At 39.4% G+C, this 16,831-nt stretch overlaps 1 protein-coding gene across 6 annotated transcripts in view; it reads right to left on the reverse strand.

The window, feature by feature from the left end:
- Positions 1 to 16,831, reverse strand: part of LOC126278688 (mitogen-activated protein kinase kinase kinase 15) — a 281,737-nt gene that overhangs the window by 58,382 nt on the left and 206,524 nt on the right. For 4 of the 6 annotated variants that reach the window (XM_049978983.1, XM_049978969.1, XM_049978952.1 and 1 more), the window contains one exon: positions 7,585 to 7,674. The exons of the other annotated variants lie outside the window; for them this stretch is intronic. In XM_049978983.1, the coding sequence (XP_049834940.1) occupies positions 7,585 to 7,674 (90 nt within the window). The remainder of the gene's footprint in view (positions 1 to 7,584; positions 7,675 to 16,831) is intronic. 6 annotated transcript variants of the gene reach the window in all.

Here is a 16,831-nt window from a genome sequence, read left to right on the forward strand (position 1 = left end):
AAGCGAGTTGGGTCTCACACGATCTCTGTTTCCGGAACCCATGGTGATTCCTACAGAGTAGATTCTGGGTTTCCAAAAACGACATGATACTCGAGCAAAAAACATGGTCTAAAATTCTACAACAGATCGACGTCAGAGATATAGGTCTATAGTTTTGCGCATCTGCTCGACAACCCTTCTTTAAGACTGGGACTACCTGTGCTTTTTTCCAATCATTTGGAACCTTCCGTTCCTCTAGAGACTTGCGGTACACAGCTGTTAGAAGGGGGGCAAGTTCTTTCGCATACGCTGTGTAGAATCGAATTGGTATCCCGTCAGGTCCAGTGGACTTTCCTCTGTTGAGTGATTCTGGTTGCTTTTCTATTCCTTGGTCACTTTTTTCGATGTCAGCCATTTTTTCGTTCGTGCGAGGATTTAGAGAAGGAACTGAAGTGCGGTCTTCCTCTGTGAAACAGCTTTGGAAAAAAGTGTTCAGTATTTCATCTTTACATGTGTCATCCTCTGTTTCAATGCCATCATCATCCCGGAGTGTCTGGATATGCTGTTTCGAGCCACTTACTGATTTAACGTACGACCAGAACTTCCTAGGATTTTCTGTCAAGTCAGTACATAGAATTTCACATTCGAATTCACTGAACACTTCACGCATAGCCCTCCTTACGCTAACTTTTACATCGTTTAGCTTCTGTTTGTCTGAGAGGTTTTGGCTGCGTTTAAACTTGGAGTGAAGCTCTCTTCGCTGTCGCAGTAGTTTCTTAACTTTGTTGTTGAACCAAGGTGGGTTTTTCCCGTCCCTCACAGTTTTACTCTGCATCTACCTGTCTAAAACGTATGCATACAGTGATATCGATGTATCACTGCAAGCTGCATAGTTTCTGTTATTTAATTACATAAATTATTAGAGATAGCGGCGTCTGCTTGGACAAATCATGGAATCTAGCAATTTCTGTAATTAAATCACAAACGTCACAGCAGTGCAGCTCGCAGTGATACATCGATATCACCATGTGGATTGACTGCACAGCCATAGATTTATTCCATGCATATGTCATACCTCTTTGCTGCTGATCAACATCTTTGGCACCTTGTGTATCTGTGGCCGCATGTGCAGTGGTTCAGTCCTTGGGTTTAAAAGAACAGAGAAAGGGCTGGAGCGTCAGTCACCTTGGCTCACTCTGAAGATGGCTGGTGGTGTTCAGCCACAATATTAGAAGAAGTTGAATTTATGTGGCTGCACACCAGAAATTTTATGAAACAAGTGACATATTTTGAGAAGGGTCTATACAACATATTTTGAGATTGTCCTATATGTTTTAAGCAGTTGCTGCACGCGCAGATGGGATTATAGTGGCAAAGTCTATACGCAGAAGTGTCAGCAAGTTGATGGAGACCCTCATTCTATTGTCACTGGTTTATGAACATGGTAGGTTAACAGAGTCTGGCTGTGTGGAAAGGATGGTCAGGCGCGATAATGGGTAGGGAGAGGTCAGAAATGGTTAAGACAATTTTCAGTGAGTTGTCTGAGGTAGTAGTGGCATGGACGGTAAAGAAATATTTCCACTGATGAGAATTAGCAAATGAAAGCTGTTTCTTGACAAGTGAAGTATTTAGCAATACTGAGGTATATACAGGGACCGGTTTAGGATGTATGGGGTGAAAGCAGGTTTGTGGCTGGTTAATTGAGAGTGATGGGTTATCTGGTGGTAAGTGGAACTCCCAAGCAGCAGCAAGATGTAAATAGCTTACATAACTTCCGCAGAAGGTGCTGAGAAAGTTGTACCAGCCACCTGAGGACAAAGGGTATCAATTTCTTAGGTACCTTTATCGACAGACAATATCGTTCCCAATTAGTCCTGAAAACTGATTTCCTATGTCGTACCTGCCTGTGACACCAACAAATCCATCAATAAAGAAAACCAGCCAATGACCACCATCACTTGGGCTTTGAAAACTAAATCACATCCATTGTCAGGACTTTAAATACATCTCATCACATGCTTAAATGTGGGATATCTACTCAAAAGCTTATCCTCATCAAAGAGGTATTTATTCACCCAACAGGCTGACATAATATTTTTGTCCATCCCCACAACAATCTAAATCACAATCCTGAACCACACGAATCATTGCTCTGTGGATGAACCATCTGCAAGAGCTGTCCTATCCACCCAGTCCTCCTGCACTTCAATCATAGGTGTTTCCTAACAAATCAACTGCATGGCTCAATGAGGGTGCAGCCAAGACATAAAAAAGTTACAGCCAAGACATAAACAAGCTATGCTGCAATCCTTCTGCTGGATTCTACATAGGAAAGACAACTGATCAGCTGTCTACCCACATGAATGATCATCATGTATCTCTAACTCTACCACTTAGTAGCTGAAACTACTGCATACCATCAAGCTTTATGCCTTTTTCCATAATCAATCCTTATTTTACCCCTTCTGCTGAGAACCTTGTATCTCCTCCTCTCCTATCTGGGAGATAGGAAACTCCTACAAGACTTCCCTACTCACTCTTGCCTCACTCCTTTCTTTCTGTCTGTCCATTCAACTTGCCTATAAACAATCAAGGTGGTGGCCAGGTGCTGTGTGTGTGTGTGTGTGTGGAGGGGGAGAGGTTGGTTGATGTGAGGGAGGAGACCAACCAGCAAGGTCATTGATCCCATCGCATTAGGGAAGGGTAGGGAAGGAAGTTGGCCATGCCCTTTCCCAGGAACTGACATTTACCTGAAGCTATTCATGGAAACCACAGAAAACCTATATCAGGCTGGCCAAATGCAAGTCTAATGTGCTACCTACTGTGCTGACTGGGAGAGGCAGCATTTGCAAGTGAGTGTTATTGATTACCTAGCATAGAAGAAAATTTCATGGATATGGTATACAAATTGTTACAGAGAGAGGTGAGCTGAGAATGGTAGATGAAAAACAAGACAAACAGAAGATGGATGTAGTAGGTTTAGCTGTTAAAACACATGGATGTCTGAGAAAGTTACGAAAATCTAAATAAATAGCCTGGGTGAATAAGATTATTAAAAATACTATCAAAACTACAAACCGTGTTACAAGCATCTCTTATTAAAGAAAACAAAAGGGGACCCAAGTAGCACAGAAGGACCGCTCTCATTTTCTACACGCATAAAGAATCTGATAACCAGGGTAAGCAAATATCTGCAACTTTTTGACAATGAAGTTGTAGTGTACGGGAAAGTACTGCCTTTGAGTGACTGTAGAGGGATACAAGATTATCTGCATAGATTTTCTACAGCATATGGTGTCATACGTGGCAGCTTGCTCTCAGTGATGGAAAAAATAGGTTAACACAGATGAGTACACAAAAAAAATGTATAATGTTTGAACACAGTAATGCTGGTCTGTTTGAGACAGCAATGCTGATTAAATATCTAATGTAAATAGACATAAAAAATCCACTCACCAAGTAGCGGCAAGAAAACGCAAACAGGTTTAACTTTAACAAGCTGCTTCTGACATAAGTGTTGAGGGGGAAGGAAGAGGAGTCAAGAAAAAGGACTGGAGAGGTTTAGGAAATGGGGTAAAGTTCAGAATAGTCACCCAGAGCTCCAGGTCAGAGGAGACTTACTAAGCATGATGAGAAGGAAAGACTATCTATCTATTATCTATTCGTTTACATTACATCTATTTATTTCTTTACAGTATATTGTCAATAATTGATTATTTTCATTGTGATTAAATATCTAGGCATAATGTTGCAAAGCAACATGAACAACAAGCACATAAGGTTGGTTGTAGGGAAACTGAATGGTCAACTTTGGTTTACTGGGAGAATTGTAGGAAAGTGTAGCTCATCTTTAAAGGAGACTGTGTACAAAACACTTGTGGAACCTATTCTTGACTACTGTTTAAATATTTGGGATCTCCACCAGGTCAATTTAAGGAAGACATTGAAGTAATTCAGACTGCACTGCTAGATTTGTTACCAGTAGGAAATGCTCTGTGGGTTCAAATGGAAGACACTGGATGGAAGACGATGTTTTCTCATGAAATACTACTGCAAAATTTTAAAGAAGTGGTATTTGTAACAGACTATAGAATGATCCTACAGCTACCAATAAACATCTCATGGAAGGATCACGAAGACATGAAAGAAAAATCAGGGCTCATTCAGAAGCATATAGAAAGTAAGTTTTCCTTGCTCCATTTGTGAGTGTAACAGGAAAGGGAATGCCGGATGGTGGTACAAATTACAGATTAATAGTTGGTTTCAGCTATGAAGGAAAAACGTAAAGAGCAAGTGACAAGAATAACTTGAATATTTAAATGTTTGATGTCAACACAGAATCTCGGTATTACAAAGATTTCAAAAGTACTTCAACATTCAAACCGTTGAGGGAATGAAATTCTTTGAATTGATGGGCTGCATGATTCTAGTAGTATACATACTGATAGTTTGATCAGGCTGGAAAGGGGTCAACAGTAAATGAACTGAAAAACATCAAGGCAGGCAGACAAGATGAAGTTGGTGGAAACTCAATCAAAGCAATTGGAGGGCTTGAGCAGCAATGGATATACGGAGTATTCAACAGAATGTGGAAAGAAAATGTAACACACACTGTTTAAAGGGGGTGACAGGAAGAAATGTACAAACTAAATAAGTTAAATTTTGATCCCGTATGGCCTAAAAAATTCCGAATTAGTTCTTGAGGGCAGACTTACAAAAAATCTGTTGAACCTGAACCAGAGGAAGAACAACATGGCTTTAGGACTTACAGATTCATTATTGAATTGGTTTTTGCAGCAACTATGTTTTATGAGAAGTGCTGAGAAGAGGAGGACAAAGGAGGAGGTGGGGGGGGGGGGGGGGCGCACTTACAGCTCTTAATGGACACCAAGATGCTATGACCATTTATAGTTTTAAGTGTATTTGCGAATGTTGGAGCTATAAGAAAGTGCCTGTGAATGTCACTGCAAGGTTATAACAATCACCTGGAGACTATGAGTAGTGAACTTGTCCAGAACACAAAATCAGAATGTCTCACAATGATCATGATGATGATTGGTTTGTTGGGTGCTCAACTGTACGGTCATTAGCACCCGCACAAGGTCGCAATCTTTTCACAGACTAATTTTTTCACAGTCCAATCTAGCCACTGTCACAAATGATGAGGATGAAGATGAAATGATGAGGACAACACAAACACCCAGTCCCCAGGCAGAGAAAATCCTCACCTGGCCGGGAAACGAACCAGGGACTCCGTGATAAAGAGGTAGCAATGCTAGCCGCTAGACCACGAGCTGCAGATAGAATGGCTCAGAAAGATTAACAGGATCCAATGAGGAAATGGGCTCTCACCATTCTTATTTATCATCATAAAGGATGAAGTTTTAAAAGCACAAAATGAAAAAAATCCTACAGCTTATGCCTTAGTCTTTGCCAATGATGCAATAGTACAAAGTGAAAGCAATATGTGTCAAAATCAGCAATACCAAGACTGTAGGTTGACTGTTGAGCAAAAATTGTACAACTGAGATTTGGAAATGAAGAAAGAGAGACTATGTACAATTTTCAGTGCATTGTCTCTTCAGATAATGCCATATACCAAGTGATTAGCAACAGAATACAACAAAACCCCCATACACTACGACATAGAACATATGTCAGGTATCGTGCAATGACATTTCCAAAGGCTTCCAAGATCAATCTATGTTAAATATATTTTGCACCTATAATAAAGTATGAATTGGTGACAGGAACAATTACTAGACCAGCAAAACGTTTCCCCAAGTCCACAGAAATGAAGTTTCACCTATCTTGTCTATGAGACAAAAAGAGAGAAGCCACTGCAAATGCAAAAGGCTCATACATTGCTAATCACCATAACCGCCAGACTGTTGAATGCTAGCATGCAAATGTGCGTGCATTGTGTTGTACAGTCACCAGACGTCAGCTTGTGATTTGGAATTCCATGCCTGTTGCACTTGGTTGGACAATGTAGGGACAGTTAATGCTGGTTGTAGATGACACTGGAGTTGTCATCTGATGATGTCCCATATGTGCTTGATTGGAGACAGATATGGTGATCAAACAGGACAAGGCAACAAGCTGATACTCTGTAGGGCATGTTGGGTTACAACAATGATATGTGGGTGAGTGTTACCCTGCTGGGAAACACTCCCTGGAATTTTATACATGGATGGCAGCACAACAGGTCAAATCACCAGACTGACATACAAAGTTTCAGTCAGGATGCATGGGATAGCCAAAAGAGTACTCCTGCAGTCATACAAAATCGCATGCCAGACCTTAATTCCAGGTGTTGGTCTAGTGTGTCCAGCATGCAGACAGCTTGGTTGCAGCCCTCAATTGGCCTCGTCCTAGTCAACACATGGCCATCACTGACATCAAGGCAGAACCAGCTTTCATTAGAAAACATGACAGACCTCTACCCTGCCCTCTCAAACTATATATACCAATTGTAGTAAAAAATATGAACAAAGACTGTGGGCGAACAAAGTCTTATAGAGAAGAGACATACAGAATTGCTTTAAGCTTGCTGGGGTGGGGAAATAACAAGGATGATAAGCTTTTCACTTTTTACTAATTACAGCCTTTCTTCAACTACCACTATTATTCATTTGTGCCTGTATGCATCAATTCACCTCAAATTTTTCCTGTTAATAATGTTTGAAATATGTTACTATCAAAATGGCGATGAGCAATATAATAAGAACCACTGATAAGAAAATACATACCAATAACAATTTTTGTTCCATGACATTTGTAAACCAAGTTACGAAATTAACACTGTCAATTGCTGTTTCTCATCATGCAAAAATATACTGTTTGTATAATTTAAATGGAAATATATCTTTTTAAAATTAAAATTTATATGATACAGTTTCAAAACACAGCAACCTAACTTATGCATATAACACTTATTATTTCACAGAGTTCACTACAGTAACAAATCTACATGGACAATGCAGTATTTCTTGATACATTGCTATTAATATAAATTAGTTACAAGCAAATTTTCAGTAATATACTGTTGATAAAACTCATAAATAAGTTCCACATTATGAGACAAAAACAATTAGTACTTGTAACTGGGAACAGATTAATATGGTACATACATTTACAGCTCATATAAACACATAGCAATGGGTGTATTGACCACGTTTTTGCCATTCATCATGTCCAGTTTTAATTAGTTTAATACCATATTCTCTGCATTATTTAAAAAAGGAGCAATTCAAAAAAGGAGGAATGTTCCATTCTGAAACCATGCAACTTTAAAGTGGTGCGGCAAGGCCCAAGCAAAACACAATTCACGGCACAAAAATACAAACACTACAACACATCAAGCATTTAGCTTAATCAGTGTTTTGGTATTTTATCATAAAACTCTTTTTATATGTGCTACTTAAGCATATCCTTTTAATTAATTCTGTGTGTAGAAATTTATTCATTTAAAGCATTTAGGTTCAGTGATTCAATTTATTAGATTTTATTAAGAAGCCTTCTGAAACATAACTCTGCACATTTATTTTAAAAATACCAAAGCCCAATGTTAATATCATTACAAAAAAACCATAAAAACTTTACCTGGAGAAAGACAGAGCTGCAGGCATGCTGATTGGGGAGAGCAGTGAAGGTCCCCTTGATTTCACAGGGTTCGACTTAGTATTGAAGCCACTACAGCACATGAAGAAGGTAGGACCAAACATGTGTCAGTATGCAAATTGTGGGAGTCAGATGTTGGATTTGCCATTTAATACTCAAAAAATCAAAGAATTAAAAGAATGTGGTAATTGTGACTCCATTAGTTATAAAAATTCCTCTACAAAAGAGTTAGTAAACACTTGAAAACTGGACCAAGCATATAAATAAGGAGTGAAAAAATATGCAGGTTTCTTGCAAATAAATTATATTTAATGATACCAAATATTTCATCATACTGAAACAGCTAATTAAAACAAAACAAAAACAATACAGTAAACAAAAAATATGGATTTCAATTCATATGCTACAGCTTAAATGCCAAATATTGCAAGTTACAACTTAAATGTGCCAAATGTATTGAAATTCAAAATAAAAACTCCCTTTTTTAATTACTGTATGTACCTGTTTAAAAGAGAATATGCACTGCAGGGGAATGGATGACATGACAGTTGTCTTTCCTGTAAACTGTTAAATTTAGACTTCCTGGTAAAGTAAGAAATCTTATGTTCTCAACATACAATTGTATTAGTGCACCAGCAAACAGGCCATTTAGGGGGTTATAAATTTATGGCAATATGCATTAACAAGCTGACAACGTGCAACAGCCCAAAATAAAACAACAGGACATTAACAGCTTCTAATGCTCCATGACACTCAGTTTCAACCACCAATAGCACAAGCACATATGCTGAAATTTACAGTTAAGGTGCCAGGTTATCAAAAAACTAAGAAACTGCAGCATATGAAACACAGTTTCTGTTATGAAGTCATCAATACAATCCTTTATCAAGAAACAGAAACCAACCACCTGTATCAAGTTCTCACATACTTTTATTTATCCACAGAGGATATACTGCATCACACTTCTCTATCATTTCTCTATTATATTAGAAAAAAAGGCATTTACAGTATCACACATGTTCCTTACAGTTCAGACCAGAAAAAGTTATTTCCGTACCTTCAATGTCATATACACACATATATATATCTCTTTCTACCAAAGGAATAGTCAATCGTGAAAAACTAATAAATTATGATACAGAATAGAACTTACCTTCAGGAGGCAAAATGTTTAGCACTAACTATAAACACATTTAAAAGTAAGGAAGACATACCATTCTAGCTTTTGGAACAATTAGTTCCTTCTTTGGAGAGGGGAGAGGAATAGCTTATGGAAGGTTAAAAATGAAAGGCAGATCACTCAGACCTCTAGATGTGAGGGGCCTACCTGTAGTGAGAACAAGGGTAGTTTTAGATGGAGGAAGCATTAGACAATAAGTGAGAGTAAGCACTGGTCAGCACTTCAGTCTAGAGATGGTAAAGATAGATTATTGGAAGAGAAATGGATAGAGCAAGCAATGAGAATAATATCAAAGAATGGGGAGGGAGGAATACATGTTGACACCAGATCTCTTTTCTCACCAGCCTCCTCCTCATTTATTATATTTCATTCGTTTTCTGTACAACTTTTTTTTTTTTTTTCATTTTTGTGCTCCTCCTGCGCTATCCCCTCCCTGAAAAAGGAACTGCCTCAAAATCTGCAGCAAGCAGTCTGTCACTTTTATTTTTGTTCATATGAGTACTAAACATTTCACCTTCTGAGGGTAAGCAGAGGTCAGAAATTCTGTTTCACAATGTGATAAATTATATTTTCTGTGGAATCAACTTGGTACATGAAACTGATTTCAAAGGCTCATAACTTACCTTTCACATTCTATACAAACTATATGTTATAACTTGTTCATTTCTCCTCCCTTGTTACAAGGATGGTCCCACAAGTACCTGACCCAACAAAGAAAATAAAAATTTTGGAAAACATTATTTATTTTTAAACATAATCTCCTTTCAGCTCTATACACTTTTCCCAGTGATTTTCAACACGTTTGATACTCTTTTTTATAATGAGAAGTGTCTAACTCCTCAAAATAGCCATTAATTGCCAACATCACACCTTCATTTGTAGAAAATCTTCGACCACCAAGCTGTTTTTTTCAAGTTTAGGAACAGAAAATAATCTGAGGGGCTAAATCTGGTGAATAGGGTGCATGAAGTAGTAATTCAAACTTTAATTCATTAATTTTGGCCATTGAAATAACGGACTTGTGAGTTGGTGCATCATCCAAAAGAAACAACACTTTCTTCTTGGCCAAATGCGGCCATTAATGCTTGAGTTCTTCGCCCGAACATTGCAATAAGTTTGCGTAATACTTTCCGTTGATATTTTTTTCCTTTTTCAAGGTAATCAATGAAAATTATCTCTCACGCATCCCAAAAAACCAATACCATGACCTTGCCTGCAGATGAAACACTCTTCACATTCTTTGGAGTCGGTTCTCCAATTTGTGTCCATTGTTTTGATTGTTCTTTTGTCTCGGGAGTGAAGTTGTGGGCCTATGTTTCATCCACGGTTTTGAAATGGCACAAAAAATCAGCTTTGTTGCTGCAAAACTTCACTAAACACTCAATTGAAACATCTTCACGAAACTATTTTTGCTCAAGTGTGAGCAAACGTGGCACAAACCTTTCACACAATTTTCTCATATCCAAATTTTCAGACAATATACAATGTACCACACTTTTTGAAATGCCTACTATGTCTGCCAGCTCCGCTCTTTCAGTCGACAATCATCCAGTACCGCTTTGTGGATTTTCTTCACAATTTCTCGAGTTGTCACCTCATTTGGTCGATCACTGCAATGCTTGTCTTGGCAGCTCGTATGGCCTCGTTTAAACTCAGCTACCCAATATTTTATTGTTGTCAACAAAGGAGCAGACTCTCCCAAAGTAAAATCTAGCTCAGCTTTAAATTGGTTGTTCTGAGGCGTTTCAAAAAAAAATATTGTAACACATAACAATGACCAATTTTCTCCATTTTTACAAGTTCACTCACAACATTCAATATTGATGGCTGCCAAACAAATGCTAAACAATGTGGTGTCTTCAAACTTGAAACATATGCTTTGTAGATCATGTACTTTCTAATCCAGAGGTATCTTTCAAGAATGACTGCCATCTCTCAGTCGGGACAAGTACTTATGGGATCACCCTTGTAAATAGTTCTTATCCTTCCAGATCATCTAGTGTCAGACACTTCTTTATTGTTGCACGTTTGGAAGCCAGTACTGAGGTGAATCAGTTCAAAGCAGATGGTAGGCGAAACAAAGTCTCTGGTCACATTATTGACATAATTGTAAGTAGAGTACAGCCCTGCTTCGCTGCCTGTGGCACTAGGAGAGGGCGAATGGCCTGACCACCTTTTAGCCCAGGAAAACTTCTCAGTACTCATTTTACAGCAGGCTGAGTGGACCTGTTGCTGTCCTAGAGGGACTGGAAAGAGATAAAACCCCACCCCTATCTGTACTTACTTAATATTTTTCCTCGAATTTTGTGACACACACTATATAATTTCATGCTGTTTATCATTAAAAATGAGGTGTCATAAAATGGGGAGAGGAAGAAAATGAAAAAACAAAGGTTCAATTTAGAAAGAAAAATGTAATTAATACAAAAGCAATATGGGAGGCATGGAAAGTAATGTGTTGGTTGTAAGTGCACTTAACGTCCCAAACAAGTAAAACTAATCAGTGTACAACTGATTACACAGAACATCAAGGGGCTCCAATGACAGTGAATAACTGTCTGTTATTCAATTTTAACAGGAAGAATTTAATATGGACTACCATGCACAGAGGAAAATAAGAGGCACACTCACAAAACATTCAGGAAGTTTCAGCAGTTGAACTTAATGAAAGATAACAATAGACTATCTGTTCCATATTATGGCCTATTAAATAAAAACCGTAATTGGGAGGTTCAGTTCTATATGATGATACCTAATGTATGGAGGTTAGCCATAGACTGATAGTGAACTATTCGTTAGCATTTAACATGCATGAGACTCTCTCTGTGTGTGTGTGTGTGTGTGTGTGTGTGTGTGTGTGTGTGTGTGTGTGTGTGTTTGGGGGGGGGGGGGGGGGGTTAGTGGTGGGGTCAAGAGAGCGTGAGCGTGAGGAGGGTGGGGAATGAGTCTGAAAACTAGGTTGCAAGTCTTTGTGAATATGCAATTATATGGAGAATAAAATAAACACTAAATACATAAGAGTATTTCACCAATAGCTGGGTGTCAATGATCTCATAAATTTGCCATCTCTCTACATACATCTGTAATTTACATTATTTACACTTAAAGTGAGGAGATTGCAAACAACTATATTGCCTTTCCACACTCCTAATGTTCTGTTCTACAGTCTGTCCACAGTTTATTCAAAATAATGTGTACTGCTAACAGACTATATCATAAAATTCACTTTTTTGCAAATGGTTTGCTTTTGAATTTTATACAGCAGTTCACAACAGTAAAGAATATTTAGAGTGAATTGTATTTTATTCTTCAGATGAGGAAACTAACAGCAAAGAAAGCCATCACAAGGTTAATGTTACTTATGTCATAAATAATTATTGCACTTCTATGAGGTTCATACCAACTGTATCTGAACGAACAACTGTGGGTATCCAAATGTAGGTCATATAAAGATTTCATTATATATAAAACACATCACTACAGCTGGTAGCACCACAGCACTTGTTTTCTGTGAACCAGATTCTGTGGTAATGCTCTGAAGGGAGTATTCTGTTATCACATCACGTCACACTCACTTCCTTTCAGATATCATGATGACTCTCGCACACACTTCCCAACCGCATCTACAAAAGCTGCCTCTTGGTTCAGAGCACAGTAATCCACTTTCTAGTGAAAACATTAGAATTATATGACCATCACTAGACTTCAATCATAGGAAATAATTGCAATAACTCCTAGAATATGTTTGTCATATGATGAAATGATACTAGCAGCAATTTTCCATCAAACAGTGGAGAAAATGTTTTCCTAAAAAGAAGCAAACCAAAACAGGAGAAACATTAAATATATAAATGTACTTTGCATGGAGTTTCAAAGTAATGATTTGTTTTCCTGGAAGAATAAATCAAAGATGACAGAGTAAAAAAAGTGAAGAGAACATAAAACAGAAGGAAACAGTCTCTGGCATATTGTCTTTCAGTGCATCACATATCATGGTCGATCTTCTTAATACATTGCAAGAACATGTAAAAAGGGGAAGACAGCATCAAGGTTTAGGAAGGAGATAGATTTAGAAAGAGGAAAGCAGCGAGTACTGACAGTAAAGAGATGCCAGAGGTCTTGAACAGGTAGTTAATAGATTCATATATGTAGTTAATAATTGGAAATGTATGTGTTGGATATCAACTTACTTTCTGAAGACACAACTGTCCAGGTGTTACTGGCAGCAAAGTATTGCAAAAGGGTTCAACTAATAAATCGGCAATTAAGTGGTGAAATTCTACATTTTATGAGCATACGCTAATACGAAAAAGTGAGTAACTTACTGAATCTCTATTATGATTCTTTCAATTCAACTACAGTATCTCATACACCCAAAAAAGCCGACATACAGTAGGTAATTATATTAAAATATGAACATTAGACTTCAGCCCATCTTGTATCTGTTTAACAAAATTTTGGCCACTAATCAAATCTATTAGGAGACTAGACTGTATAAAACACATTGTTTAAAATAAAACACATTGCTTAAACAGAAGCTTTTAATGCACTTCCCATTAGACGCAGTATAACGTGAAGGAGTATATTGATACTGGTGGTTGTTTAAACAATTCAAGTCACAAAAGAATAATTTCATCACAAAAGTGGAGAGGCTCTAAAAGAAGTGGTGTAGTAATCTTTATTATATATGCAGTTTACATACACATTAGAGCTATTATTGAGAAACAAATAATTTCTAATGCCTATTAAGATGATCTCTCTGACTCACCTCACAATATGTTTCCCCAGAGTGAGTGCAGGAGTCAAAAAGACATGTATTAATACAAAATCAGTATGACTAATCCACATCTAAATCTACATCCAAACTCTGCAAATCAGTGTGAAGTGTATGGCAGAGGGTACATACCACTGTACCAGGTATTAGAGTTTCTTCCCGTTCCATTTACATACGGAGTGCAGGGAGAATGATTATTTGAAATCCTCTGTTCATGCTGTAATTAATCTAATATTGTCCTCAATATCCTCATGTGAGCCATACATAAGGTTTATTTTTTTATTTTTTTAGGACACAAAAAAACTGGGGTCATACATGCACAAGTCAGAACTAGAGAACATGAACAAAGAGAGGAGTTAAACAACTATACGTCAGTCCCAATTGACAGAAGAGTAGATAGCTAAAAACAGGCACATGGAAAAAGGCCTAAAAACGACACCATACAGCAACAGAGGTCCAAAACTAAAAATTAAATGGTCTTCACTATATTGCTTCAGTGGATAAAAAGTAAAAACAGTCGACAGCCTGCTCGTCATTCGCTAAAACGGCCGATAAATCAGACAGCAAAACCAAGCTGGAACGTAAATGGTTACAAAAAGAGTAAAATGCATTCAACAGCCCACCCATCATTCGCTAAAATGGCCGATAAATCAGACGGCAAACCCAAGCTGGAACATAAATGGTTACAAAAAGGGCAGTCTATCAGGAAGTGGCAGACATTTAAAATTTGGGTACAATACATACAAAGTGGTAGGGTAGTGCCACTTAGCAAATGATCACTGCTAAAAAGGCAGTGCCCAATATGTTGTCAAGTTAAAATAATCTCCTCCTGATGGAAGGGCCGAAAGGAGGTCGTCCAAGGTGCTGGAAGAGGCATAATACGCTGAAACTTATTCCGGTAAAAGGAGGACCATTGGAGATGTCAAAGGGACACCACCTCCTGATAGTTGGCAATGCAGAAGTGAATATAGGTACTCACGGGCTGAGGTACGAGGACTGCAGCCTTGGCAGCAGTGTCAGCTGCCTTGTTTCCTGACAGACTGACATGGCCAGGAACACACAGAAAATATGACCCTGGCTCCACCGAGAGTGAGCAAGTGACAGTTTTCCTGGACCTGCTGCACTAAGGGATGGACAGTGTACAGTACACATACACTTTGGAGGGCACTGAGTGAATCTGGTCAGAGGACACAATTGAAAAGCCTGTATCGCCGGATGTACTCTGTGGCCTGATGCAAGGCAAAGAACTCTTCTGTAAATACTGAGGAGTGTGTCCTGGAAAAAGGTGTCTGACAAGGCAGAACCCACACGCACCTTGAAAACACAGTCTTGTAAAAATGCCCGAAGAAAACAGGGCAGGCGCCCACAAAAGCCCTACAGATAAAGAGTACGGAGGATACCAGCTCTCCAGCAGGTGTCGTCGGCCTTCTCCAAATTGAAAAACACAGCCACAGTCTGGGATTTCCACAGAAAACCATTCACGATCTGAGTGCACAAAGTAATGAGATGATCAACTGCAGAACGCCGCACTCTAACTCCACACTGTGCACTCGCTAGTAAATGGTGAGACTCAGGTCACTACATCAGCCGGGCATGAATCATTCATTCCATCACCTTGCAAATGCAACTGATAAGAGAGGTGGGGCAGTAGCTAGAAGGAAGGTTTTCGTCCTTACCGAGCTTAGGGATAGGTACAACAGTGGCTTCACGCCAGTGTCCAGGAAATGCGCCCTGTGCCCAGATGCGGTTGTATGTGTTAAGCAGAAAGTGCTAGCTCACAAGAGAAAGGTGCTGCAACATCTGAAAGTGGATGGCGGCCAACCCTGGGGCGGAGGATCGGGATGAACTGAGAACTTCACCTAGCTTCCTCATAGTCAAAGCAGCGTTGTAGCACTCATGATTCAGAGAAGAGAAGGGTATCACCCGAGCCTCTTCCGCTCATTTCCGATGGAGGAAGGCAGGGTGATAGTGGGAAGAGCTCGAAACTTCTGCAAAATGGTGGCCCAAGGTTTTGGAGATAGCAATAGGGTCCACGATAACATTGTCAGCTACTCTAAGGGCAGAAACTGGGGAATGGATATTGGTTCCAGAGAGCCATCAGAAGTTGGCCCACACGACAGAGGAAGGTATTAAACTGTTAAAAGAATTATTGAATGAACTCCAGCCAGCTCTTTTGCTATCCCAAAGAACGCAAAGGCACTTGGCATGCATATTTTTATAATGAATGCAGTTTGCCCACGTTGAGTGGCGGTTAAAAACACGGAGAGTACATCTCTGTGTACGAATTGCATTGGCGGCATGCCTCAGTCCACCAAGGGACTGGGACACAATGTGGAAAAGAGGAAGTGTGAAGGGTTGGAACATTCTGCAGCAGTAAGGATAACATTTGTGAGATATTCCACCTGGTCATCACAACTGGAGGAAACATGTTCTTCGTAGGTCACCAGGGAGGAGTAAAGCTGCCCGTCAGCCTTAGGAAGCTGCCATTTAGGCATGAACGCAGATGGGGTAGGAGTCAGGAATGAGAAATGGTCGCTCAAGAAGGTGTCAGAAAGAACAGACCACTCAAGATGAGGGACAAGCTGGACAGTGCACAAGGAAAGGTCCATGAGGAGTCGGAAAGGAAAGTGGGTGCTCCAGTGTTAAGGCAGAAGAGGTTAAGTTGGTTAAGAAGGTTAGCCAAGAGGGCACCTCTCTGACAGGTGCTGGGAAAACCCCAAAGGGGATGATGTGCATTGAAGTCACCACGTAGCAAAAAGGAGATAGGTAGCTGCTCAATAAGTTGAAGGAAGTCTGCCCTGGTGACAGCCAATGATGGAAGGATGTACATGGTACAGAGGGAAAAAGTCAGGTGGGGAAGGAAAAGGCGAACTGCAACAGCTTGAAGATACGTAGTCAGGGAGATAGGCTAACTATGAATGTCATCCCATATGAGTAGCGTGAACCCCTCATGAGATGGAATACTGACCTCAGGAGAAAGAACAAAATGAATCAGTAAGAAATGTGAAAGCTCAAAGTAGTCATGAAGACGCAATTTCATTTCCTGAAGGCTGACATCGAAATAAGTGTCCAAGGAATAGAAAAGCAACTGGAATCACTCAACAGAGGAAATTCCACTGGACCTGAAAGGATACCAATTCGATTCTACACAGAGTACGGGAAAGAACTTGCCCCCCTACTAACAGCCATGTACCGCAAGTCTCTAGAGGAACGGAAGGTTCCAAATGATTGGAAAAGAGCACAGGTAGTCCCAGTCTTCAAGAAGGGTCGTCGAG

Source organism: Schistocerca gregaria, chromosome 1 (assembly GCF_023897955.1).
Source record: "Schistocerca gregaria isolate iqSchGreg1 chromosome 1, iqSchGreg1.2, whole genome shotgun sequence".
NCBI lineage: Eukaryota > Metazoa > Arthropoda > Insecta > Orthoptera > Acrididae > Schistocerca > Schistocerca gregaria.